The sequence below is a fragment of the Microtus pennsylvanicus genome, chromosome 6, assembly GCF_037038515.1.
Source record: "Microtus pennsylvanicus isolate mMicPen1 chromosome 6, mMicPen1.hap1, whole genome shotgun sequence".
Taxonomy (NCBI): Eukaryota; Metazoa; Chordata; class Mammalia; order Rodentia; family Cricetidae; genus Microtus; species Microtus pennsylvanicus.
In genome coordinates, this window is record NC_134584.1 from 97227216 (window position 1) to 97254796 (window position 27581).

General features: G+C 52.6%; 1 protein-coding gene across 10 annotated transcripts in view; it reads right to left on the bottom strand.

The window, feature by feature from the left end:
• Nucleotides 1-803: 803 nt before the first annotated feature.
• Kifc3 (kinesin family member C3) overlaps nucleotides 804-27581 on the bottom strand; it is a 33131-nt gene continuing 6353 nt past the window's right edge. For 2 of the 10 annotated variants that reach the window (XM_075976986.1, XM_075976990.1), the window contains 18 exons: nucleotides 27217-27350; nucleotides 11104-11169; nucleotides 10517-10660; nucleotides 10186-10425; nucleotides 9655-9828; nucleotides 9032-9179; nucleotides 8831-8961; nucleotides 7856-7967; nucleotides 6894-7075; nucleotides 6106-6210; nucleotides 4846-4976; nucleotides 4336-4459; nucleotides 3657-3786; nucleotides 3344-3573; nucleotides 2977-3111; nucleotides 2383-2491; nucleotides 1592-1618; nucleotides 804-1395 (listed from right to left, as the gene is read on the bottom strand). In XM_075976986.1, coding sequence (XP_075833101.1) covers nucleotides 1614-1618; nucleotides 2383-2491; nucleotides 2977-3111; nucleotides 3344-3573; nucleotides 3657-3786; nucleotides 4336-4459; nucleotides 4846-4976; nucleotides 6106-6210; nucleotides 6894-7075; nucleotides 7856-7967; nucleotides 8831-8961; nucleotides 9032-9179; nucleotides 9655-9828; nucleotides 10186-10425; nucleotides 10517-10660; nucleotides 11104-11169; nucleotides 27217-27350 — 2300 coding nt within the window. In that variant the 3' untranslated portion in view covers nucleotides 804-1395; nucleotides 1592-1613. Of the gene's footprint in view, nucleotides 1396-1591; nucleotides 1619-2382; nucleotides 2492-2976; nucleotides 3112-3343; nucleotides 3574-3656; nucleotides 3787-4335; nucleotides 4460-4845; nucleotides 4977-6105; nucleotides 6211-6893; nucleotides 7076-7855; nucleotides 7968-8830; nucleotides 8962-9031; nucleotides 9180-9654; nucleotides 9829-10185; nucleotides 10426-10516; nucleotides 10661-11103; nucleotides 11170-19448; nucleotides 19631-21924; nucleotides 22064-27216; nucleotides 27351-27581 lie in introns of those variants that run through there. The other 8 variants (XM_075976984.1, XM_075976983.1, XM_075976981.1 and 5 more) reach the window with 8 other exon arrangements.

Sequence of the window (27581 nt, forward strand, 5' to 3'; positions counted from 1 at the left end):
CCCAGACACCGTGGCCTGGAGGTTTGTGGAGGCTGAGACTATCCTCCTCTTCCCAGTGCAGCTTCTGGATGTGGCCAGCAGAGGACAGCAAAGGGCTGCCTGGTCAGCTTGACTCTGGGGAAGGGGAAAGGTGTATCTTACCCACACTCCCAGTTGCCCTTGGGCTCCTTTGAGGCCAGTGGATGGATGTCCAGCCCAATGACTGCATAGCCAGAGGGCAGGACCCCGGCCTTATGGCTAGCTACCACTAGGTTGGCTAAGAGCCATTAACCCTCCCCTCTGACCTCTAGATGCCTTGAGGACTAGACCAAGATGTTGAATGACGAAGACTAGAGTGGCTTTCAGAGCCCACAGGAATCTCTGCGCTTCCTGGCTGGATGAGAACCAACCGCTGCCCTCCAGGACAGCTGTTGATGTGCCTAGCAAGACGTCGGGGCCAGGCACAAATGTGTAGGTAGGGAGTGGGGTCATTACTAGTGGCCACAGTTCCAAAGACTGGGAGCAAAGACCAGCCCAGGGTGAGCAGTGAACTGACAAACCTGACAGCTCCCTGTAACATGGAAGTGAGACCATGATGGGATGGGACAATGGTTACAGGTACACATGGGGTCTTCATAGTTGAGATCATAACCAAAATGATAGACAGGCATGGGAACAGGAAGACTCCTGGCTCCCAGTGGTCTTTGGTGGTAGCTTCTAGAGTCTGTATGGCCACTTAGTGGGGAGCAACAGGGCATAAAATTCCACTCTCCATGATCCATACACAGGGTCTCCCAGTACCAATGACTCAGACTATGCTCATGTAAAAAGACATTCATTTTAATAAGTAAAAATGGCTAAGCTTCCAAAAGTTCTTAAATAGGATTTGGGGAGAGGAACATGTTGAGAATCAGTGGGCAGGGAAAGTGCCTGGTGTCAGACAGATGAGCAGGACCCAGCCCTGTCCACTGGCCTCTGCCAGCCATAAATACAGCCCAGACCCCTGACAGGGTGGGGGCTCCTATATACACCTTAGAACATTTATATACATACTCCAGTGAGGGACCCCCTTCCTAAGGAGGGTAAGCAGAGATGCTCTTACTCTCCCCAGCCCCCAGCTGGTTCCTCAGCCTTCCCCACTAGTAGGGACCACCCTCCCTGCAAGGGCTGGACTTCCATGGCTTCAGCCTACCAGGCAGAATACCATCCCCACCCTTCCAGAAGCCCACGCTTGGGTGCCTAGAGCCACACACAGACTTGCTTCCTTCTGAACATGTTTCTCTGGGGAGAGGCAGGGCAGGAGAGCCTCCATCTCCTGCATCCATGATGGTGTTAGAACAGGCAGCCAGACCACAGGGCCCAGCTCCAGGCCTGGCAGCGTAGCACATCCTCACACAGGCACTGGCCTCAACTTCCCTGAAAAAGAAGGGTGCTCTCAGCCTCCTGCCTCAGCAGGCGTGCCCACAGCAGATGCAGAGCAGGAGGCCAGCAGAAGCATATGGACAGCAGGCAGCGGAGGACAGGCCCGGCTCTGTACCACGCAGCCCTAGCAGAGCCCTGCACCAATAGCAGACAGCAGGCAGGCAGCCCCAGGCCGCTGGCCCACACTCACCTGGAGACTGCAGCCCCAGCCGTCAGGCTGAAATCAAAGTGATAGACATCTCACTTGCAGAGTTTTGACCCAGCTGCCACCACCCCTTTTGGACCCAGTGAGTGGCCTGGCCTCCAAATGATGAGGCAGGAATCCCGGGTCACAGCCCTGTGATGGGGCCTCTTCCGCTGGGGATGGCAGGACTGCTTTGTGGGAGGTGGGGGGCTCTGCTGGGGTGAGGGCTCCTTTGTGCACAGCATGGGCCTTGAGTAGGTAGCACGTGCTAGGAGTAGGAGCTTCTAGGGCCAGATTCTTTGTCACCCTCTCCAGGGGCTTGGGACTCAGTAAAGCAGTTCTGCCTTCTGTCCAGAGCAGGCAAGGCAGGGAGACCATTTCTAAATGTGGTTTTGGGGTATTGAGGATGGAACCCAGGACTTCCCACATGCTAGGCAAGCAGCTTCCCTTTGGGGAAACAGTGTCACTATATCTCTGGCCTAGAACTCAATGTGTAAACCATGCTGGCCCAGAACTTGCAATCTTGCCTTTGCCTCCCAAACACTGAGGTCAGGCACAAGTTACCATGCCTGACTTTACCTCCTTTTTAAAATTCCATTTTGAGACTGCATTGGCCAGGCAGGCCTCTTGTTTCAGCCTCCCAAGCAGTTGAGACTACAAGGTGGGGGCCGCTAGGGCTGGCTCATAGGGTTTTTCTTCCCTTTTTAAAACAGCTTATCTAGGAAAGGGCAGCCTGTCAATGTGGGAAAGGCCGTCCTCCTGCCCTCCCATCCCAGTCCTCTCCCAGACAGGCTTACCTGATGGCTGCAGCTTCCTTCGGATGGAGCCCGGGCGGCTGTTGGTCCCAGAGCCAGGGGCAGAGTGGGCTCGTGATGTTGGCTGTGGTGTCTGGCAAGCTGGCTCCCACTGTGAGCAGAGAAGGCCGGTTGTTGTGGGAGCCAGGGCTGTCCTGGCTCCTCCCCTCCATCCACCTGACAATGTTCCCTCATCTACAGAGACGACTAATGAGAAGTCAGCCCAGGAAAATTACCCATGAAGGAGGAAATTAATTTGCATTGCAATCCACAATGCATTGCTGGCCCCCAAAATACAGATGGCCTAGAGGGGCCATGGAGCTGGTATAGTGACCCCTTAGCAATCAGAAAACAGGCAGGCAGATCTCAGTGAGTCTGAGGCTTCCTGGTCTACAAAGGAAGTTGTAGGTCAGTCAGAGCTACAAGGTGGAAACCTGCCTCAGAAAGCAAAAACGCCACTGGGTTCTAGCTTTACCCACCTTTGAGGCAGCTTCTGCCCCCACCACTCAAGCCTGTCAGCCCTGCTCCCTACTCAGAGCCAAGCCCACAGGGGGAGGGGGGATCCTGGGGTGGGGAGGATCCTCCTCTTCTCCCTACCTCCAGATGCTCTTGACTTGACCAGGAGCCCAGCTCTGTGCGGCGGGACCCAGGGCCCAACTCCACAGAGCGAACTCTTTCAGCAAACTTGAGGGAGTACAAAGTCTCGCTGGTGTTCTTCTCTACTGGGGACACCTAAGGGACAGAGAGTTCAGGTCCAGTCCATGCCAGTTGTCTGCCCCCATGCTTAGGAGGCGGCAGCATGGTCACTAGAGGATGCTTCTGATCAGGGGAGACCACTGGGGGCAATAAAAATGGCAGAGGCATGGGGAGAGAGTGTTGCCTAAGAGTGTTGGTAGGGTCCATATGGGATTGGGGGAGCTGACAGACAGCCTGGGGAGGCCGTTCCTGAACCCCAGACCCTCACCTGCACCACCATGAGAGTCTTGCTGTCACCACTGAGGGAGTCCTGCAGCAGGTAGGTGAGCTTGGAGTTTCGGAAGGGCACGTGGCCCTGTCGGGAACGCAGGGCAGCAATGACGTCCCCCAGGGCAGACAGTGACCTGTTGATGTGCTGTGCCTCTCGCAGGCGGTTGCCTTCAGCCCCTGACTTGCCCACACGCTCGGAACCAGCCAGGTCCACCAGGTTCAGCTTCCCTGCAGGCAGGGCAAAGGACAGGTCAGCACTGCTCAGGATAGCCCATGGAGAGTGCCTGACCGGGGTGCCCACTGTGTCTCACCCGTGGTCCGGAGGCCTGTGCTGCAGTCCACACCGCGCACTGTTACAATGAGCAGAGCGTGGGAGCGGGAGCTGTGTTCGTTCAGGTTGGTGAACTCTGTGGTGCGATTGTTGTAGCCAAACTCAAACACCTGGGAGGCAATGGGGCTCCTTTGGGAAGGGCAATGCCACCCTGTGTGTTTTATTTATATACTGAAGTTGATTTGGGTTTTGTTGTTCGATTTTTGGGGGAGACAAGTTCTTACTACGCACATCAAGTTGCAGCTCACAGAGATCGGCCTGCCTTCTCAAATACTGGGATGAAGGGGTGTACCATCAACAGCTGGCTACTTTTTTAATTTTTTGTTTTGAGACAAGGTCTCACTATGTAGCCTTAGCTGACCTGGAACTCTCTATACAGACCAGGTTGATCTCAAACCTGCCACTGTCTCCTGAGTGCTGAGATCAAAGGTGTGCACCTAGTCACTTGAAGTGCTTGAGACAGGGTCTTGCTAGGTAGCAGACTGGTTTCAGATTCACAATCCTCCCCCTTTCCCTTCAGATGAGGACACAGGCTTCCAGAGGCCTGGGGACTCCTCCAAGCTGCACAGTCAGGTGGTGACAGAGCCCACATCTGAGCCAGGCCTGTCCTCCAGAACAGCTGGTGGGCAAGGTCTCCCCGCGCGTCCCATACTCCTTACCTTGTTGATGTCATCCACGCTCTGCACCTGGAACTCAGTCAGCCCTGGCACATAGAGCTGCCCGCTGCCATCTGGGCACAGCCGGATCTCCAGCTTCTCCTGAGGCTCTTTCCCCAACAGGTCTCTGGGGGGACAAGCAGGACACTACTCCCTCCCACTCTGGCCTCTGCTTGCATTGCACCCAGTCCCTAGCCTGGACTCTGCCCCCACAATCAATCTTGGAATCTTGGACAGTGGCGCTGCTGACCTTTCCTCTTCTGCCCTGTCCTCAGAAAGGGGGAAAAGGTTTCCACAGAAGTCCTAAGTAAGGGTGTACGCCCTCTGGTTGGACAGGGATCCCCACCCCTATCCCAACCAGCATAGTGCAGCCCACAACAGGAAAAGGAGCCCAGATAAGGGAGGACCTACCTCCTAGATTTGGTCAAAGTCAGCTCTAGCTAGAGGCTAGACCCAGAGACCAGGAAGCCCCCACACACACCATGAGCCCCACAGAACTCTGGCCTGGCCCACCTGAGGACCTCGTTGTAAATCTCCGCCGCGCTGACAGTGATGGTGTACTGCCAGTCAGACGCCTTCTCCTGCACCTCCGAGAAGAGCAGCTGCAGGGCCCGCTGATTAATGCCTGGGTTCTCGGGAGTCCCCTGATGGCAGAAGGAAATGCCCAGTGGCCCTACAGATGCTCACACAGCATCTGCCACCCCACGCCCCAGGTACCGTACAGGTGAGCCTCCCTGTGAAGCTGCCTGCTGCATGTTGGCCTGTTCTCAGAATAAATATCAGGGTATTCTACTAGGAATAAGAGAGTTTCCCTACCTTTAGGGCAGCATTATCCTGCTGCCAGGAAGGTGGTGAGAATGGAAGGAGGTGTGGGGGTAAAGGCCTGGAACGCCTACCCTGCCAAGCACCAGGGCTTAGGCTGAGCATCTTTCTAGCTCTCCTGTCTGGCTCAGCAGTCTCTACTCAGAATTCAGGGCGTGGGGATTAGTGGAGAGATAACAGGTGCCCAATGGCCTGAGCAGGACCCAACAAGCCATTTTCTGCCAGCTCCCCTGTCCTATGTGAGGAGTCCACAGTGACCCCTGGAGAGCCAGAAAACTACCAACAAGGCAATACCCAACAGGGCTGGAGTTTTTCTATTACACTGGGCTAGAGTGTTGACTCATGCCTTTAATTCTAGCACTCAGGGGATCTCTGTGAGTTCAAGGTCAGTCTGGCCAACATAGTAAGTTTCAGGATAGCCAGGGCTACATAGAGACCCTGTCTCAAAACAACAGCAACAAAAAAAATAAGTAAATAAATTCCTCAACTTAAGTGACCCAGTCCTTGCTTACAAGGACTCTGGGCACATGGCACGGATAAAGCCCTTCTCTTAGAGCCCAGCTTCCCACAACTATAGTCACATAGGTAGCAAGTCTCTCCCATGGCCTAGAAACCCCCTGAGGGTTGATACCAAGCCTCATTCATCATAATATCCTGGGAATCCTCAAGCCTAGTCTGAGGCAGCCACACTATAGGAAAAGAGCTCAGGGAATATACGCAAGGAAGGAGTCCTCTGATGTCTGTCCCCACTTCCTAGAGACATGCGAGCCTATGGGGCAGGCTCCTGGGAAGGAGATGCTTGTTTTTGCAGGCCTGGTACCATGGAGTCAATGCAAGGAACAGCAGCCCAGGGTGGTTGTGAGAATAAGACAAAGCATTCATTGTGCAAAACCCAAAGATCATGGAAGGAAGCTAGGTCCCTAAGCCTGTTCCCACCGGGCACACACCTACCTCCATCGTGTATGTCTTGCCGGCACCTGTCTGGCCATAAGCAAAGATACAGACATTGAAGCCATCGATGCAGGAGGTAATGAGGGCCTGTACCTCTTGGAATACCTGCGGGGACACAGGGCAGGGACCAAGGGGCTTCCAGTGCTGCTGGCACATGGGGCCCCACACCCCAACTCCAGCCACCTCCCAGCTAAGGCCTCTATCAATGAGAACAAGGTCACTGTAAGGATTTAGCCACTATCACCAGGGCAGGGTTTGGGGCCCAATCCTAGCTTATACATTCTCAGGGAAGACTTGACCCAACCAAGGCAGAGGCTAGCATGTGTCTAGCACATTCTCTGGCTTGGGCCTGCCTGACCCCCAGCAGGAAAGAGATGTGGGCCAGACAAGGCTAGAAGGCTGCCTCTGAGCTGAGGAGTGTGAAGCTGTCACTCCCATGGAGTTCATGTTGCTCAGCCTTGGCACTGGGGGCGTCAGAGACAGTGGGAAGTTCCAGAAAGTTCCATGGTACTGTCACAAGAAAGGAACTCAAGGCAAGGGAGGCTACCCTGGGCCTAATGGCTGATGAAAGAGGCCTTGAGGTAGAAGGAGCCATGGGTAGTCATGGTCCGTGTGGATCTCCCTAAGGCCTCCAGTTGTACCTTTCTACCCACTTCCTTCCAGATGGACGAAGAGAGATTCATGCTTCTCCACTCTCACCTAGCCTTGGCCCCTGCCTTGTGTTTCTGTCTTTCTTCTGCTGCTCCTCCCATGTCCCTGCGAATGCCCTGCAATGGAGCCACACTCACATCCTGCTGTGAGGCCCAAGGGGAGAAGACCTTGTCCAGCTCGAAGGACACAGGCTTGCCCTTGTGCAGCAGGTGGATGATGGAGTCGTCATCTGGATCAAAGGTCACAGCATTGGTTGCCTCAGGTCCGTCCCCATCCTCCTTGGTGACTGGCCGGACTCGTGCAATCACCCGGATGTTTCCTAGATTGGTAGAAAATGGAGAAATGAAATGGATCAATGCCAGACTGCAGTTCTAGGCAGACCAGTGGCCCAAGAGTCCCATCTTTTATGCAGAGTTCCAGGAGCAACTTATTATTAATCACTCAGACTATTGTATGAATTCAGTACATTTTCCTCCTGAGTAGACAAATTCAGGGTGCTTTACCTTATGGCTCAGGTACTGCAGCCAGTCTTGGTAATACTCTCTGTGGACTTGAGTTTCCTCATCTATTCAAGGAGCTTGGACTCCATGAACCAAGGGATTTATCTATCAATCTAGAGGGGCACAGGGAATGCTATGTAGGATTTGGGTACCAGAACCAGACAGCAAGAAAAGGGTGGCTGGCAGTGTATCCTAGGGACAGCTACACGTGTGCTCCCAGCCCTGGTGAAGGGACACTGTAGGGTTCTCTGGTGACTAATGACCACTCTCTCTTCTCCCAGCCAACACGAGCATGGTGAGGGCTGGGGACACAGCTGACTCCCCAGGGTCTGCAACAGCTGGCACAGAGCAGGTGATCTCTAGAGTTCAGGGCAGAGATCAGTGAAGCCCTAGTCTACTACTGCACAGTGCCCTCACATCCCCAGGCCTGAGAGGAACCTGCCATGGGCAAGGGGCTTTAAAGGTAAGTTCAAACCCAAGGTGGACCATTTGCTAGCTGTGTGCCTTTAAGTAAGTTTCCTGAGTGTGCTGGGCCCCTGAATCCTTAGCAGCATCACATACAGCACTAGGAGTAACTGCACGCAGCCGAGGATACTCACCCTTCAGCCGCACCAGCTCATTGTGGCATTTCTTGCGCAGCTGCAGTTCCCGGCGGTACTTGCGTAGCAGCTCCTGGTTGTTGCTGTTGACCTCCTCAATGGCCTGGCCAATCTGGGGAGCGTGCACACTACCATCAAAGGCCTGGCTCTGTTAGCTTCCCTTCCCTGTCCACCTGGCCTGATGGCATTACCCTCATCTGCCCAGGCTGAGACCTGACATGTACTATCGTGGCAGATCAACCTCTGCGGAGGCACAGCCAGCACCCCATCTTAGAGACAAGGAAAACTGAGCTCTAGGCAAAGAAGCAAAGGCCTGGAACTTGAGTACCTGGCTACAGCGAGATTCAGCTCCTCCCAAATAGAACCCTTCCCACGGAGCTAGGACGTTAAGGAGAGTGGTGATGCCCAGAACACCCTGGGTTTGGTTCCTGGCCACATCCATGTATTACTGACACGATTATTTCAAGAACTTACTTCCTTTTCCCAGAATATATCTGTCTCTGCAGAACTGTCATACAAACTTGAGAAGCCAGCGGCTATAAAAGGCTCAGGCACATGGGAGGCCCCTGAAGATTCACTGGCTATTCTCACACTATGTGAGGATGGCTTTAAAAAACAAAATGAGCACCTAGGGATGAAGCTTGGAGGTAGAGCCTTTGTCTACCAGGAGCGAAGCCCTGGGCTCAATGCTTCTTATAGAAGAAAGTAAGTAAATAATAAACACAGTGAGCCAGGCATGGTGGCAAATGCCAGGAATTACAACTCAGGAGGATGAGGCAGGAAAATGTAGAGGCAGGGTCTCAAAATATAAATAAATTATTAAACAAATAAACATAATGGCTATAAGGATCCTGTAGCATGGATGAGAGCTCACGAGAGGAATGTCTTTTGAGAACAATGCAAGAAGCTGTTGCATAGGGGATCTAAATACAGGTGACTGGCCTCTGCCAGCGAAGTCCCACTGGGTTTGCTCACCTCAGCTTTGACACTCCGGAGAGCCTCCTGCAGGAGCAAGGGGAAGCCCCGCACCTGCCGCTTGAGCCCATTATAGTCGTTGGTGAGGGTCCTCAGTGCAGGCTGCAGCGTCAGCAGGTTGGTCCTGACACCTATGGAGCAAAGGTGTTAGACATCTGGGCTTCCAGGCATGGGGCTGGGCAGAACCGGCTTCAGGCTCACCTGCCAGGTTCTCGTGTACTGCCTTCATCTCCACCTGGGCCCGTGCAAAGGCCTCCTCAATGGCCCGGTTCTTATCCTCCTCCAGGGACTGCATCTCCTCCAACATCTGCCCGTGTGCCCGCTCCAGCTCCGCCTCATACATGGCAATCTGATGGCCAGACCAGGAAAAGGTTCAGGAGGGAGTGTGAGAAAGGGCAGGGCAAGTGTGGAGAGGAAGCCCCCGAATCTCCTGGGCTTGAACTATGCCTGGCTGGTGTAGAGGGACAGAATGGCCTGCTTTCCCCACGGGGCTGCGAGTCTGCACAGACATCACCTCCTTGTATTAAAGCACAGTTTCAGCTGGTCTGTGCACATAACACGTGATAGACTATGCGCCCCCAAGAAACATGCGCTCAGGAGATTGGAAAAGGCATGGCGACACACGCAGTGGGACCTACTGAGCAAACCTGGGGGCTGCCACAGACAGCCCCTTATGATCACTTCCCTGTGTCCCAGGAGCTTCTGTGACCAGCTCATGTTATAGATGAGGGCACAGAGACTGACCACATGGTGAGGGGAAAGGAGGAACTAGACCCCGAGTCTGTGGTGTGGAGTCCCCACTACAGCCCTCTTGGCGCGCTCACCTGAGCCCGCAGCTGTACTGTCAGCTGATGGGAGTTCTGCAGCTGCTGCTCCATCTCTTTAAGCACCTGCCGCTGCATGGCCACTTGCTCCTGCAGGTGCTGATTTCGGGTCTGGGACTCACTGAGGGCCTGCTTGGTCTTGGATGACTCCACCTCCACTGTCTTGATGACGTACTGCAGAGAGAGGGAAAGACAGAACAGAGCATTGTTAGATGCAATTGACCCAATAGCAGCTACTAGTAGAACAAAACCTCCAGGAGCTGAAAGGCCTGAATGCTCCAGAATGCTGCAGGGCCTGCTAGCATCTTCCAAAGGGAAGCCTGACTGAGGCCAGGCTGGGCACAAAAAACCAACAAGAAGGACAGAGACGACAGCAGGTGCACTTGTGCAGAGCATACAACAAGCCCTGTCACAGAGCCTGCCCTGGCAGCGAGCGCGGAAGGAGAGAGCCCTTCAGTCACATACACCTGGCTGTCCACTGGGACAAGACCTGCCCTGGGCCCAGGATTCCTTCAAGGCAGCACGACTCACCTTAACCGGTGGGGACTGGGCCCTCAGACTGGCGATAGTCTCGTGGCTGTCCCGCAGGCGCCGGCTGAGCCGCTCCTCCTCCTGTGCTTTCTCAGCCAAGCAGTCCTTGAGCCGCAACTCCACCTCTGCTAGCCGGTCGGTCTTCTGCTGCACCTCCAGGTTCAGCTCTGACAGCATACCTTTGTTCTCAGCCACTTCCAGCTGCAGCTGGGACAGCTTGTCACGGAGCTGGGTGCTCTCCTGCAGGTAGTCAAGGCAGACAGGATAGGCGCAGGGCCACGTGGCACAGCTGAGCCCAAAGGCCCAGGGTGGCCATGGCCTGCCGGCTTACCTGGCTGTGCTCACAGCCCTCGCAGGGCACCACCGGCTGTGCCCGAAGCTCCTGCAGCTCCACCTCACAGCGCCTCAGCTCCTGCTTCAGCTGCTCGTTCTCCACCATCAGCCTGTCCCGGTGCTTTTCTGCGTCGGTGCCTCCCTGTGGAGAGCCGGGGCCCAAAGGAGGCATGAGCAAGGGCACACACACCAGGAGAGGCTAGATGAAGCCAGGAGAACAGAGGGAACATGAAAGGAGGCAAAGAAAGGGGCAGCAGGGAGAGAAAGAGGCCAGGGGCTCAGAAAAACGTCAAGAGAGAGACAGGGAAGGAGGCCGCGAGGGGAGGCAGGCCCGCTCCCTGCTGCCCTGCTCCTTTCAGTCTATTTTCCTGAGTGTGAAAGTGACACAGAGTCACATTAATGCAGAGTTCACACTCCTGTTCTCGTCAGCAAAGAGATCCAGCCCCCTGCTCTGTGGTGAGAAGTGACAAGCCTTTGACACAAGGCAGCCTAAGTTCAGGTAGGGCATGGGGACCCAGCCACACTGAGGTGGTATCCTCTGCTTGGCATCCACCACCCCTCCTCAAAATGGCACTGGGGTCTCACCAGTTCTGATTGTAGTCGGCTCACTTCCTGGGCCTGGTTAAGGAGCTTTTCCTTCAGATGCTCCACCTGTGGGCACAAGCCAAGAGCACTGTGAGCCCAGGTCCTCACCACCAGCCTACACCCAGTCTGCTTGCCCAGCTCCAGTGATAGCCAGTGTGGCCCCTCTGACCCCAGGACCTCAGGTTTCCCTGTGTTCAAGCACCAGGCTATGCCTGGAACTCTGGTAAGCTGCCCTGTTTCCAGCGACCTGCAATGTCCACTCCCTGCAAGAATGTGCCAGCCATGGCCCTGCAGGAAGGCCTGGAGAGGAACTCTTAGGAAATTCAGGACCCCTCACTGGCTCAGGCCCTTCAGAAGTCCCTGGGCTCAGCCTTGCCCAGCCCCCAGCATTTTCCACCTTGGGGAGCTTCTAGTGAATCAGCCCGTGAAACTGTGTCTTCTGCAGCCAGGACCTTGAAGAACTGTGACCAGGAAGATGGGCATGAACATGGACAAGCAAGATACTCAGTGAGGGGTGGTGACAATGCCTTGGATAAAAATCCTAGGACAGTGACCCTTCCTTGAGCTGCCCCCAACAGGATACCATCCCTGAAGGCCCCAGACCCTGAGCCTATATCAGTCTGCCTCAGGAAACCCCCTAGGGAACAGGCTTGGCAGATAAGATTCCTGGCAGCAGAATTTGCCAGGGCATGTTGAGTTTCTCCTCAGAACATTCTCTAGATGACTGTGTCACCTTGGAAAAGAAGTGGAGAGTCAAATGGACGTTGGTGGGTTAGGAGGCTTATATATCTTGACCTCCAAAGTACTGAACTCTGATTACTAAATGAGGTGAAGGGGAATACTGTCTACAGACACCAGACAGATAAGGCAGACCTCCCCCCCGCCAGACACACACACACACAATTGGATACCTAATGACTACCTGAAGAAGAATCTCTGACGTGGGTACCCATGGCCAACGTCTGATGGGAACTCATACCCAGTACCTCAAAACTTATCTCATAAGAGAAGCTAATACCGGGTGTGGTGGTGCACACCTTTAATCCCAGCAGAGGCAGGGGTAACTCGAGTTTGAGGCCAGTCTGGTCTATATGGCGAGTTCCAGACCAACCAGGGCTACATAGTAAGACCCTGTTCAAAGACAGGTAGGGTGGGGCCTGGATGTTTAGATGTAACATCTCAGATGAGCATGTAGCCTCAGAGGTCACTGTTCCCTAAGCCTGGACAAAGTGGCTAGCTGGGCAAGAGGAAGAGGGCCACGAGATCCTCCACCTCGCTGTAGACCCAGCAGGCCAGTGCAGGTCAACTCTTGATGGCCCATGACCCCACTGAGAGAGTGGAAGGCCCAGCCAGGCTGCCCATACCTCCAGGGGATAAGCAGGTGACTTGAGAAACCTTGCCTGTCCTCACCTCTATTAAGTTCCTTCCTAGGGGCACTCTTAGCCATGGGCCCAGCAGGAAAGCAAAGCCCATGCCATTTCTCTACCCACTACCACTGCCCGTATGGGGCTGAGAACCCAGTGTGTGCGCGCCCTTTGGCTACAAGCAGAGTTAAGCAGCCAGAAAGCAGAGATGGTCTGAAGTCCTACTATTGATGAAGCAGCTAGGTCAGCTGTGGTACTGACTACAAGGCAACTGTGAAGCTGGTGCTTGCTCTTTGGTTTGTGGAGGGCAAAGCTGGAAGTTTGAAGTGCAACCTCATCACTGTGTCTCCCAGACCTGCCTTCACCAACAAGCCCAGCGTAGACTTGCTGTGTAGCATCTCTGACCAGAGGGGTCTTTCCAGTCCTTTGTGACCACTCTGCCCTGCCCCCTGCATCCTGCCTCAAGGTAGCTATTAGCATCCTATCAAAGAGAAGCCTGTATGGGAGATAGGAAGGAGCGGGGCCTCCAGGCTGCAGAATCCCAGTCCACGGATCTCCGTAATTTCCAGTCAGGTGTGAAGTGTATGAGTTTCTCTTGCATTTCCCTCACCCTACAGTAAGAGGATCTACTTTCTAACGCTTTGTACTGCCTCACTACATTTCTGAAGTTCTGACCTTGGCTGTTTCCAATGCTGGCTGATGCTGGGTGCTCAGCCCTGCTGTAGGGAACATGGGGCTGGCAATGCTTCCTGGGAGTCAGGGCCTCTGGTCTGTCTACAGCCTAGCTCCTTCTTGCATCACAATGGGAACTCAGGTGCTGCTGGCTCTGCTGGGCTAGATAAGGAGACACATGAGATGGACAGGATGGGAACGACTTGTTGACAAGGAGTGGGGACCATAAAAGACCCCTTTGGTCAGAAATACCAGACACTAAGTTATCTGGGAGCTCATCTCAGGAAGCAGAGCTGGGGAATCTAACTCTACTGGTCTGAAGGGCACCCTGTCAGGGGCGGCCATCACCACCCATCAGGCACAGCCCACTAACTCCTTCATGGCCTCCCAAGGACCAGCTGCACCTGACTGGGGCAGGACAGTTAGAACCTGCTGCAGGGAGAGGGTCCCTGCCTGCGCTGGGAGGGAGGCTCTGTTTGGAGAGGGCTCGAGGGCAGAGAGCAGAAGAAGCGAGTGGAGCGTCTAGAGAATTGGATGGGAGGCAGGAACAGGAGCAGAGAGCAAGGTACCACACCCTGCAAGCCTGTGCGTGCCTACTCACACACTTAGGAGGGAGGGCTACAAAGGCCAAGCAGATCGCAGATGCTCAGCGCGATTCAACAGCAGAGGGCAGCGTGCAGAACCCCTGAATCAAAGAACGGAATGGAGAGTGCAGAGTCCACAGAGGCGACGGCCCTCCCACCTAAGGTTATCAGCTAGAGCAGTGGCTCTGATCTGCGCCTGTGGATCGTGACCCCACCCCCACCCCGTGGCAAACCTCTATCTCTGAAATTATCTACTTTATAATTTATAACAGGAGCAAAATTTCAGTTATGAAGTAGCAATCAAAATAATTTTATGTTTGGGAGTCACCACAACATGAGGAACTGTATTAAAGGGTTGCAGCCCTTGGAAGGTTGAGAACCACTCAGCTAGAGAAACTGAGGCAAGGGGCACAGCGAGTGGGTCCTGCCTGTCTACTGACCTGACATAAACCCACATTTACCATGGCAGAAGCAGCTGGATGGAGGTAGGTACCCGCTCAGGTCTTCATTGTCTCAGCTGTCTGCTCCCAACCCAGTGATTACCTCCCTACCTCCCACCATGCCTGGGCAGCGTGGTCAGCAGCTATCTCGAGGCATAAAAGCGGCTCTGCCAAGGGTTCTACAGAGCCTTGCTGAGCTGGCATTTCACCTGGAGCCCCAGGGATGGCGGCAAGGGGCAGGGTGGGGGGAGATCAAGGTAGTACCCCTCCCACAGCCACCTCCCTCATTCTGCCTCCGATACACCCCAGCTGGGAGGCTCGCCTGGCCTGGTTGACACAGCTGTGTCCAGTGCCATGCAGTCCCCTCTGCCCTCCACCCCTGAGGGGCAGGGATAGCATTTGAGAACCCAGGATCCCAACCCTAACCAGACCTCCGCTCATGAGAGCAACCAGACAAGTCCCTTCACCTCTCCATGCCTCTCCGCATCCCTGTCTGCACTGAGGCGACCTCATCAAGATCCTGAAGACTACGTGAGGAAATCTGTGCAATGTGCTTGCCAAGGCCTGGCATATGACATACTCTACTACAAACTGAGCAGCCGGCATCTGAGTGTTCAGGACCAGAAGTTTTCTGTAGTTCAGATTTTTAAATTGTTGCGTATACACTGTGAGACATCTTGGGCATGGTGCCCAGGTCTAGGCAAATTCACCTGTGTGTCACATGCACCTTATACACAGAGCCTGGGGTAAATTTTACAGTATTTTAATAGCATTTTTGTGCACGGAATAAACTTTGTTCAGGCTTAGCTGTCAAAGTTGTAGCATAGTGTTTGGACTTCGGAGCATTTGGGATATGGGATTAAGGCTGCACAGCCTGGGCTAGCATAGGAGATCTGTAGTGACCCCTGAGCTGCTTTCCTAGTGCCTTGTGCTAGTAACTGTAGATGAGTGTTGAACGCAGGAGTGCCCTCAAAGACCACAGTGAGTGGTGAAGTTGGGTCAGAGCATGAAGTCATCAGCATGGGTGGGCCGGCCATGAGCTAGACCAGAATGGCCACATGACTTCACACAGAATGCCAGGTGGGAATGTCAAAGAAGCCACATCTTCCACTGTCAGAAACAAAAGTGAAGGTCGGGGCTGGGGTGTGGCTAAGCACTTGGCCAGCTTACACAGGCTTTGGGTTCAATCTCCAGCACTGGGGGGGGGGGGGGGACGACAGATTTTCATGCAAATTGAGATTTAAAACTGGTGAGTAATTTGATTTTAAAATCAGGCCAGTAAGAACTATTAACTTCAGCAAAGTTTTGCAGGATGTGAAATCAACGCAAGAAATCAGTTGTGTTGCTATAACAACAGACTATTCAAAGTAGAAAATAAAATCATTCCATTCTCAGTGGCATCAAGAAAGAATGAAATCAGACTACATTTAAATGAGGAGATGGGGAGATGGCTCGTTGGTAAAGTGCTTATTCAAGCACACAGATCTTGGTTCAGGTCCCCACCATCCTTTCAAAAGCTAGGCACGGGGCTGGAGACATGGCTCACTGTTTAAGAGCACTGGCTGCTCAGCCAGAGGATCTGAGTTCAATTCCCAGCACCCACACGGCAGCTCACAGCAGCCGTCTGTAGCTGCAGTCACAGGGGCTCTGACACCCACTTCTGGCCTCCAAGAGCACAGCGTGAGTGCGGTGCACAGACACACATGCAGGCATGGCAGCACACAGAGCAGCACACGCCTGTGACTCCAGTGCTGGGAATAAGGACAGAGACAGCCAGATAGATCCCAGGGGCTCGTCAGTCACCCCGTCTAGCTAGTCTAGCTGAAATTGTGAGCTCCGGTTCAGTGAGAGACCTTATCTCAAATATAAGGTGGAGAGGAATAGAGGAACACACTCTATGTCAGTCTCTACCCACACATACAGGGACATGCACCCGCAAACTCGTGTGAACATGCATGTGCGTACATAATGAAAAAGGTAAGAAGACATCATGAGAACTAGAAAGCTGGAGAGCTGGCTCTGAGTCCAATTCCCAGCAACCACATGGTGGCTCACAACCATCTAGAATGAGATCTGGTGTTCTCTTCTCTTCTGGCCTGCATGCATACCTGCAGGTAGAACACTGTATACAAAATAAGTAAAAAAAATTTTTTAAAAAAAGAAAACTACAGCCGGGCAGTGGTGGCACACACCTTTAATCCCAGCACTTGGGAGGCAGAGGCAGGCAGATCTCTGTGAGTTCGAGACCAGCCTGGTCTATAAGAGCTAGTTCCAGGACAGGCTCCAAAGCCACAGAGAAACCCTGTCTCGAAAAAACAAAAACAAAATCAAAAAAGAAAAGAAAAGAAAAAGAAAACTACAAAGGTCGCTGAAGGAGATTAAAGATGGCAGTAAAGGAAAGTATCTTGTAGCCGTGGGTTGAAGACTCAATAAAAGGCTTGCAACAATACCCAGAGAAATCTAGAGATCCAAGACAATTCCTACCAAAACCCTAACAGCATTTTCTGAAGACATTTAAAAAAAAACCCATCCAAAAATTCATCTGTGAGCTAACAGACACCGAACAGACAAGTGCTGCACAAGAGGAATGAAGGTGGAAGCCCGTGTCTTGACTTCAGCGCTCCGGCAATGAAGCAGTGCGGCTCTGGCTGGAACAGACAGGATGGAGACAACAGAGAGGATGAGAGAGTCCAAAAGAACCCCAGACATGTTCTAGTTGTTTCTGACAAGGGTGCCAAGACCATGGCATAGCAAAGAACAATCTTTCTGACAATTGGGGGTGGCAGACTGGTTCGCCACATGTCAAATAATAAAGCTGGGCCCTTACCCATGTACCACAGAGCAATATACAAAAAGGATCAAATAGCAAATGGATCAAAGACCTAAATACAAAAAAGAAAATATAGAAAAAAAAACTTCATAACACTGAATTTGACAGTGTTTTTTTTTTATATGGTCAAAACATGAACAGTAAAAGAAAAAACTAGCTAAGTGGTCTTCACAAAAATTAACTTCAGTACTTCTACAACTCAACAAAAGAAGAGGGGCTGGAGGCGATGCAGAAGACCCAGGTTTGCTTCCCAGCAACCACAAAGTGTCTGCACAACTCCAGTCCCAGGGGAATCTGATGCCCTCTTCTGGCTTCTGCAGGAACTACATGTATGTGGTACACAGACATGTGTGCAGGCAACACACACACATACACACACATACACACACACACATACACACACACACACACACACACACCATTAAATCATGGGTGTAGCGCTTCAGGTTAGCATCCCTGGACAAAAGACACGGAGCAGAGTGAAAGGTACACACGGAGTGGAGGGAGACGTGCAGATCAATTTCCTGAGAGAGGGTTACTGTCCAGATGACATAAAGAACTTCTACAACTTAACGATGGAAATCTAGTCACCTGGATAGAAAAATAAAGAACTGGGCTGGAGAGATGGCTCAGAGGCCAAGAGCACTGACTGCTCTTCCAGATGCCCTGAATTCAATTCGCAGCAACCACAGGGTGGCTCATAATCGTCTAGAATGAGATCTGGTGCCCTCTTCTGACCTGCAGGAATACATGCAGACAGAAATTAAAAAGAAAAACGAAGAACTTGAGAAGCTACAGTGAGACACCACTGCACACCCACCGGAAAGGCTGTTAAATAAGTTTCAGCGAGAATACAGAGACACTGGAACCCTGGGCACTGCTGGTGGACATGGGAAAACTCAAAAATTAAAAACTGAGTTAGGTCTGGGAGCACTCCCTGTAGTCCAAGCCCTCAGGAGGCAGAGGCAGGATTATTGCCTGTGAGATCGAGGCCACACTGGTCTAAGTAGTAGGCTCCAGGCCAGTCAGGGCTACACAGCAAGACTCTAAGAAAAAAATGTATAACGGTAATTATAACAAACTGAGCCAGGTCTGTGGTTCACACCTGTGGGGGTGGGGGCAGAGAGTGGCAGGTCATCTCAAGGTCAACAACAGCTTGAGGCAATATCAAGATCCTGTCCCAGGAAGGCACAGTAGCGCACAACTTCAATCCTAGCACTTGCAAGGCAGAGAGAAATGGATCTCTAGAGTTTCAGAGTTTGAGGCTGACCTCGTCTACACAGGGAGCTCCAAGCCAAGCAGAACTACATAGTGAGATCCTGTCTGAAAAAAGAGGAAAGGAAAGTCTCAACACTGAGTCTCAATAAGGAAAATAATGAAATCCTACATGATTCAGTAATTCCAATTCTGGGCATACGCTCCAAAGAACTGAAAGCAGGAACTTGAAGGGACAGTGGTACATGGCTACTGGCAGTGGTCCTATTCACAGTGCCCAGAAGGCGGGCACTACCCACTATGGAGTTCCAGGGCACATGGGGCTAGATCACGAGCTTATCTCAGAAAGACCAAAACCAAAGCCAACAGCCAACAACACAAAACCACAACAAAAGCCACTGTAGGCTCAGGAAGACAAGAGGCCAGAGGAACCCATGGGGCACCACACATTATAGTTCATGATCAATGTCCTGTCCACATTTATGACCCATCCATCTGATAACCACAAAGCCACATGCATCAGCTGGCCAGAAATGAGAAGATGGAGTTCAGAGGATAGACAATGTTCCTAGAGCCAAGACAGCCTCAGACAGACATATTTCCCCAGTTCTAACCTCCCTATGACACAGTGCAGCACAGAGCAGCAGGGAGCACTGCAGGGTCCATCTACAAGTAAGGTGCAGACTGGCAGTTACCTATCCCTGGGCCACAGGGCCAGAGTCCTGCAGAGTCAGGGTTTGCTCCCGTCTCCAGGCCCAGGAGTTTGAGCATGTCTCCACAGGATTGGACCCTATAGAGAGTAGCTCATAGGTACAGAGCTTCAGGAACCATCCCTGGAGAACACTGTTGTTATAAATACATAAAAAGTTCACAGATAAAACCTGAGCAAAGGCGAGGTACCCTTTTGAATTTCCAGGTCATCTGAGAAGATCCTCCTTAAAGTGGAGCTTTAGGGACACCAAGAAGGCTGGGTACTCCACTTTCAACTTCCCCTCTTGATAAGCAAGTAGATTTCAACAATTAAAGGGAAAAAAGTTTTGTCTGGGAAGATGCTCAGGTGCTAAAGACACTTGATGCCAAGTGAAACAACCAGAGTTTGAACCTCCTCATCCTGTAGCATCTCCCCAAACCAGAAGATGTCACCACCTGACTTCTGGTGGGGTCCAGGTACCTTAACAATGTCCTCTGACCTGTTCCACAGTGGGCAGTGGCCTCTGTTTGTCCCTGCCTCCCCAGGTACCTGGTTCTGCAGCTGGATAGTTGTGGCTTGCCGGTCACTGTCGTGGAGGGCCAGCCTTTCCCGAAGGACCACCAGCTCCTCCTGAAGCTGGGACATGGCCTCCACCGTCCTATGTACCACGGGGTCTGGGCCTGGTGACCCCGACAGGCTTGAGCACCTCCCGATGCCAAAGAGCCGCCCACCTACAAGCAAAGTAGTGGCTGATCAGCACGACAGTGAAGGTCTGCCTGGAGGAGGGGTGCGGCCATCACCACAGGGCACACCGTCGGTGGGAAGAGGATGCAGGCAGGTAGGGCTAGGATGAGGTCTAGAGGCTACAACAAAACGGGTTTGCAGGGGACTTCCAGGTCTGCCTTGGGGAAGTCACTTTAGCAGTAACTTCTGGGGACAGAACTGCCTAAACCAAGACTTAGGAAAGCAGTTTTATTGAATCCCCTCAAAGCAGTGTGTCTCCAGACAACTGCCACTGGGAAAGAACAGAGGCTCACTCAGAAAGAGCTCTTCATGCTAAGACACACCCTCTCAAAAGCACGGCAGAGAGGATGGGGCTTTCCCAGCTGCTCTGTGGACAGTGGTCTCCTGTGCATGGAGGAGGGGCAACCAGGCATATTCTCAGGCTGATGCCTGCACGTGGGGCCACACATGCACAAGAAAGGGACAAGCACCAAGTCAAGCAGGGCCTCAGCCCAAGTCCTCCCCATCCCACACCTTCCCCTGTTCTGTCATCAGAGTGGGAGACACATGACAAGCAACAAGGGCTATGATCAGTGCTTGCTCCAAAGCACTGAAGAGGAGCATGGCCTGTGCACTGAGGAACCAGCTGCAGTCCAGGTGGACAGGAGAAGGATTTGCCTTCTCTCCCCAGCAGCCCAAGCGAGGCCCTGCAAAGTATCTGGGAGGGCAGAGGGTTGGTGTTAGCTGGTGAACCTTTCACTTCGATGAGGCCTTAGCTTCTGGCCTTTCCAGAGGTGAGGGGCCTCCCTGTGCCTGATCCCCACCAATGGACCCCTTGACTACAGTTCTGCAAAGCCCCGGAGCAGCACAGGGAATGGGAGGCAGCAGCAGCAAGGCTGCTGGGGGAAGGGGTTCTGCTCCCACGGGTGGGGCTGGGAGGCCCTCCTTCCAGAGACAATTCATGCTTAGCCAATGGCCTCAGCTGTGTGGCTCTGCATGTGACACAGCATGAAAGTCACACAGAGCTGACCCAGCCTCTGTGATCTATTCTAGAGGCAATAAGGGCAGCCCGATGCTTCTAGGCCAGCACACAGGGCTGCCACATGATCAGCATGGCCACAGACTGTACTGTTGCAAAGAGAATGTGCTGGGCTCGGCTGAGAGCCGATCTAACCTCTTGAGTCACATGGGAGGGATCCTGCAGGCTCTTCCAATGTGCTAAGCCCAAAAGCAGCCCTGGGAAAGGAGCTGGGCTCCCCCAGGTAACACAGGTTTGAGTGACTATCCCGGGTCTTGGCAGGCCTGTCTTCCATGACACGACTCCTGTCCCGGGAGGCCCTGAGCCCCAGACCACAGCATGGTGCCTTGTGCAGGGGCCAGGAGTTGTGTGGAACCTGCAGAGTCGTGGGTAGTGGGAGAAACACTCTTGAAGAAACAGAAGGAGGTCTGAGAATGGGGAGAAGGGAGGAGAGGTGAGGTCCCAGGGTACCTGAGCAGAACAAGCCTGTGCTGAGGAAGCCACCACCTAACAGGTCAGTTTCTAGAAGCACACCCACCACAGGGCCCAGGGATCCAGTATTACGCCAGTCCTCATTGCTAGGAGGATCTAGCCTTCCTCCTCTGAGCCTATCCCACCTACTGGCCAGTTGGTGGCTGTACTGAAATCCTGGCTGCTCATTGCAGATTCTGGGAAAGTGGCACCTTTCCCTCACACCCCTGGCCTTGCCCTGAGGCTGCCTAGGATGCTCTTTCTCTGTGGCCACTGGCCTGTACTTACTATAGAAACCCCAGAGGAAAGCAAAGGGGCCTGGAGAACCTTCTAAAACCAGTCAGCTCTGGATGCCCATTTTGGGCCGAGGATAATGGAACCACAGGCTCAGTTTTCTCAGCCTGAAGGCAGGGGAACAATTCCCTGCTCTCTAGATCTTCTGACCAGAACAGCCAGGCTCTGTAGCCGGCACCAGTGGCGTCTGGGAGGCTGCTCCTGGGCTCTGGCTTTAGATGGGTACTTGGAAAAGACAAAAAGAAGGGAAATCCAACCCTAGCCTCCAGTGGCCAAGGTCTCTTATCACTGGGTGGAGCCCTGGTGGACCTGGGACAAGGGGCAGGACAAGAAAGAGGACAGACACATGGCTGTCCCTGGATTTGGAGGAGGCTGTCCAGGGTCTCAAGTTCACATGGGTGGCCAGACCAGCTGAGCCACCTCCAGCTGTGGGACAGAGCATCACACAGCTGGGACCCCATGGGAGCCTCTGTCCTGCACCAGTTCAACCAGGTGTGCTGATGGGCTGACCTCCTTTACCTGTGTTTTCTACATTCATGGCGCCACCAGCTTCTGGGGCCTCCCGGTCCCGCCTGGGGGCCGGCGCCTGCCTCTTCGGGAGCTTGTCTTCTTTGGTCCCCTGACTCTTGCTCTCGCACCCCTTGTCCTGCAGGGCCTGCTGCCAAGACACAACCAGAATCCTCTCATGAAGGGGACTGTGTGAGCATTCTGGTCCCAGGGCCCAGCACTTTGTCTCCCAACACGAGGTGTGGACAAAGAAGCCTGCCTGGAATCCGGGGAAGCCACACTAATATCCCACAGGAAGATGGCGGTGACTTATTCTTGGGCCCCACAGTAGCCGGCCTCCACACTGAGGACGCTGTGGTCCCCAAGTGAAGCTAGTGTTATCCCTGCAGGTTCTGTGGGGCAGAAGTCAGCAGCAGGTGAGCAGCTGGTTCACACCATCACAGGCGACTATCCAGTCCTGCCATATACACAGCAGGCTTGGGGCAACTCCCCTGTAGTGTCATCTGCTGCAACACCTTGGCAGATGGCCTCCCACCTAAGGATGGCACACCCAGGACTAGGAGGCTGCACATGAATCCACCTGACAGGGAGAATGACCACCCTGCCACTTCCTCGCTCTGCCCCATGAGGCCATCCAGGGGCAGTGTGACCCCATATCCCCATCAAGGGACTGAGACAAAGGTAGCTGGGCTGGAGCAGAAGAATGGAGGTGCGGGAAAAGGGTGCTTCATTTAGAGACATCCCCTATAGCTCAGAGAAAGACACCAAGCAAGGGTCAGAACAGTGTGGGAAGGTGTGATCCATCTGAGGGTCATACCCAAGATGCAGATGAAAATGAACTGGAGTTCACAGGCTCGGTGTTTCCTCACTGTGCGGTATGCACACACAGAGGCCCACTGAGATAGAAACAAAAGCAACTTAAACTTGGGAAACGGAAATAAATTTCACAACAGGAGAAAAGGTGATGAGCAGACAGGGCCCTCCTGGTCCTTCTGGGGATGTCTGGAGTTTGAATTTTTCACCTCAGAAACACAGTTTGGTTTGGTTTGCTTATGTCCATGGGGACATCTGGGAAGAGAATTTTATGTCTTTATGCCCTCTTTGTGTTACCTATTTTTATATATACAGGGTCTCACTCTGCAGCCCAGCCCTGGCTGGCCTGGAACTTGCAGAGATCCATCTGCCTCTGCCTCCTCACTACTGGAATTTAAGGTGTACGCCAACCTTTAATACTCAGTACAGAGAGAGCAAAGCCTGGTGAGATAGCAAGTCAGACCCACGCGCTGTGTGGTGTGGACAAATTCTGCACCATCACAGTAGCTGTTTCTCTCTGTCTCCCTCTGTTGTCTCAATCTAGAACCACTGACCTCTGCCTTCCAGTGCCAGTGGGCAAGTCAATGGCAACAACAAGAAAAGCACATTTAAGGTGCCTGGCATATACTAAACGCCGCATAGATAGCTGTGGTCCGTTTATAAGTTCTCTAACCTACATCTTTTACTAAGCACCAAAAGGCCAATCAAAAGAATTGCAAGGGTGAAAGTGGCCAGGGCAGGTACCTGGGGAGCCATGCCCTCAGCCTCTTTCTCCCCTCATCTTTGTATTTAGGAAAATTCTCCTCAGCTTAATTTTGTCTCTACCCCTCAACCAACCGCAATGCCATCTTGAGCAGGTTGGGGAAGGTGGGGGTGGCAGGGATAGCAGCAGCTGGAAGTTTCCATTTGCCTTCAGACAGGAGCAAAGGTTACACTATTTCTGGGCTGCTGGCCGAAGCACCAGAAGGACAGACGTCCCCCGGGGGCTGGGAATTTCTGCACCACCTCTGAGGGTATAGCTCAGGCTGTAGTTGCTGGACCAAGGCTCGGGTGACCCGCAGGTTGTTTCACTGAACTTGGGACACACTTTGGCACACATCCATCCCCATAAACATGGCAGAGCTCAGCAGGGGCCAGAAGGACATGAACTTGGAAGCCAGTCGCTATCAGCTTCTGAACAGCCCGTCAGCAGAACTGCTGAGCCCAGGCCTCCATAGCAGCCACAGCCCAGCACCCCATAATCAAAGCTCAGGAACAGGGCCACCACCCAGCTGAGCAGCAGTTCCTCACCACAGCCTCCTGATTTAACTTCCCTCTGGTTTCCTTAACTGTTGTCTCGCCGGACCCACTCTCCTGCTCTCCTCCCTGACCTCACAAAGGCAAGAAGTGTGGGCCGTTCAGCTCCCGGAAGAATCTCAAGAGACCCAAGAAACATGGCGAAACAGACTGCCCCTGAAGTGCCATCACCATGGGGGTCCTGCCCAGAGCAGTGGGCCAGGGCCGCAGCTGCCCAGGGCATCCTGATGCATTTGAGGTCATTGGTGACTCTCTGGAGCTTCTGTTGGGCTGTCTTCCCTATATCCCTCCTCAGCATCCCTGCACCTGTGCTAAGATGCATTGGCATAAGGCATCCAACCCATAAATATCTGTTCAGCAAATGCACATATTAAAATACTAACGCAGGAGGGCTGAAGAGACCAGCAGTTAAGAGCACTGGCTGCTCTTCCAGAGGACCCAGGTTCAATTTCCAATACCCACATGGTGGCTCATGACCATCAGTAACTCCAGTCTTCTGGCCTTCACAGGCAGCAGACATACATGTAGTGCACAGACATATATGTAGTCAAACACACATACACATTAAAAATAAAAATAAATCTTAAAAATATACTAATGTAGGCTCATACTCGGTGGTTTTGTGCACCAACTCGACACAAGCTAGTCATCCGAGGAAGACACCTCAGCGAAGGAAATGCCTCCCTGAGATCCAGCTGTAAGGCCTTTCTCATTTAGTGATCAATGGGGGAGGGCCCAGCCCATGGTGGGTGGTGCCATCCCTGGGCTGCTGGTTCTGGGTTCTACAAGGTGGGCTGAGCAAGCCATAGGAAAACAGCCAGTAAGCAGCTCCCTTCCATGGCCTCTGCATCAGTTCCTGCCTCCAGGATCCTGCCCTGTTTTGAGTTCCTGTCCTGACTTCTTCAGTGATGAGTTGCAATGCTGAAGTGTAAGCCAGATAAATCCTTTATTTCCTTCCCAACTCACTTTGTGGTCATGGTGTTTTGTTGCAGCAATAGAAACCCTGACTAAGACATAGGCACTAGAGAGATGGCTCAGCAATTAAGAGCACTTGCTGCTTTTGTGTTCCCGGCACCCATATGCGGATTCATGTTGGTAACTAGTTCTAGACATGGAGTGTCAGCAGATCTGATCGATTCGGTTCCCAGCACCCACATAGTAGTTACAGGGATCTGATTCCTTCCGGCATCCCCAGACAGCAGATCCCAGGCATATACATGATGCATATACATATATGTAGGCAAACATTCAAACACATAAAAATAACTCTAGAAACAAACCAAGCTAATCCTGCTGGGTATGGTGGCACACGCCTTTAATCCCAGCTCTTAGGAGACTGAGGTGGTAGATCCCTGTGAGTTTACGGCCAGACAGGGCTGAACAGTGAGATCCTGTCTCAAAACAAAGCAAACAACAACAAAGTAATGTAGGCCAGTCAGATGGCTCAATGGATGAAGGCCTTGATACCCTGAGTCCCCATCCCCAGAATCTACACAAGAAGGAGAGCCGATTCCCACAAGTTATTCCCTAGTTGCTCACAGGTGCCCTGTGCTCACCCCCACCCACGCCCAGAGACCCCATCCACTCCCCACATACACACAGTGAGTGTAAAACATCAACGTCACAACTGCTTGAATGTCAGAGGAGCTCACTGTCATCAGAGATAACACCCAGGACAGACGCAGAAAATTTTGCCATCACCACCATGGGTACTCGGTGGTAATGGGATGAACCTGAGGCCTCACGCATGCCAGGCAAGCGCTCTGATGCTAAACCATACACACAGCCCAATTACAGTTTATGGCAAAGCCTCAAGTAGAATATTACGCAGCTGTTAAGAAAATAGAGGTGGTTCTCTATGACTGATGGGTATGAAGAAATCTCCAAGATGATTCTGAGGGAAACAATACGGCGTAGAATAATATGTAAAGGTAAATATAAAAACCATATAAATGGAAGGACCATGAGGGGCACACAGTTTCTAGGGATTGTACTGTGAATTCTTTACACCAATTTTTTTTTAGGGGGGAGGGGGTTGAGACAGGGTTGCTCTGTGTTGCCCAGCTGTCCTGGAATTAGCTCTGTAGACCAGGCTGGACTCAAACTCAGAAATGCACCTGCCTCTACCTCCCGAGTGCTGGGATTAAAGGTGTGTACCACTGCCACCTTTCACACCATTGCAATCAAGTGAGTTGTGTTCAGTAGCTCAGATCTCAGTCTGTATGACCAGCAGCAAGTTAGTTAACCTCTCTAAGCTTTGAGCATACCTGTCCTCATCTATAAAATCCATTCAAACAGTATCTTTCTGCTGAGACACGAGATGTATTGCCTGTATTCCAAAATAGCATTGAATAAAATCCACTAACTCTTTGTATTATTTCTACAATCAAAGCCTCCCCCACCCATATACAGTAAGTCTGCCTTCTGAAAATCAATGACAACTGTGGAGGAAAAGAATCTCCCCATTCGGGCTGGAGAGATGGCTCAGCGGTTAAGAGCACTGCCTGCTCTTCCAAAGGTCCTGAGTTCAATTCCCAACAACCACATGGTGGCTCACAACCATCTGTAATGAGGTCTGGTGCCCTCTTCTGGCCTGCAGGCATACAAGCAGACAGAATACTGTATAAATAATAAATAAATATTAGAAAAAAAAAAGAATCTCCCCATTCCCCCACCATCTTCCTTTGAAGCTCCCTGCCCCCAACCCCTTTTGTGAGACAGTCTTTCTGTTTTCCTAGCTGGCCTTAAACTTGCTTTGTAGACCAGGCTGGGCTCAAGCTCATAGAAGAGCTCTACCTGCCTCTGCCTCTAAGATTAAAGGCTTGCACCATGCCCAGCCTGGCCTTCCCTTTGATTCTTCAAACAAGGGAACACGGGCATTGTCCACATAAAAACAAACAGCTCCCCCACACGGGCCTGTTTTCCCCAATATCTCCTCTAACTCTGCTCATCTTAGCCAAGGCCTCACTTCCCACCTCAGCCAGTTTGTGACTGAAAAGTTCCTGTCACAGCCTAAGAAATCGCCCCTGAGATAAGCTGAAATCAAACCTGCTGCCTTCGCGCAGGCTTTCAGCTGTGGGCTAGCCAGCAGGTGCCTGGCAGGTCCCCAGTTCTTCTCCCTGGCACACTGCTGGAGCTCAGAGGACCTGGCACACTGGCCATACCCTAGCCCTGCATCTGACGGCCCATGCTTACCTGAACTGTCAGGTAGAGTCTATGCGGACTCCTACTGCCAGGCCAGTCCACACTGAGGGCTCGACACTGTGCCAGGGACGGGCGACGGGAGCTCGAGTCTTCCTCACCACCAGTGAGGGTGTCTTTTCCACGCCCTGTTCCAGGACAGACAGACAGGTGAGATGACATACTTGGCTGCTGGCCAAAGAGAGCTGGGTGCAGTTTTTGCCCCCTCCAACCTGCCCAGATGTGGCCAGCAGGACCTCATGTGGCCTCACTGGCTCCCTCCACACTGGAGCAGATAGGGACAGAGTGGGGCCACCTAATTCTCTTACCAAGAGGAACCCTGAGATTCTTTCCTGAAGGGTACCCAAGACCCTACTGGG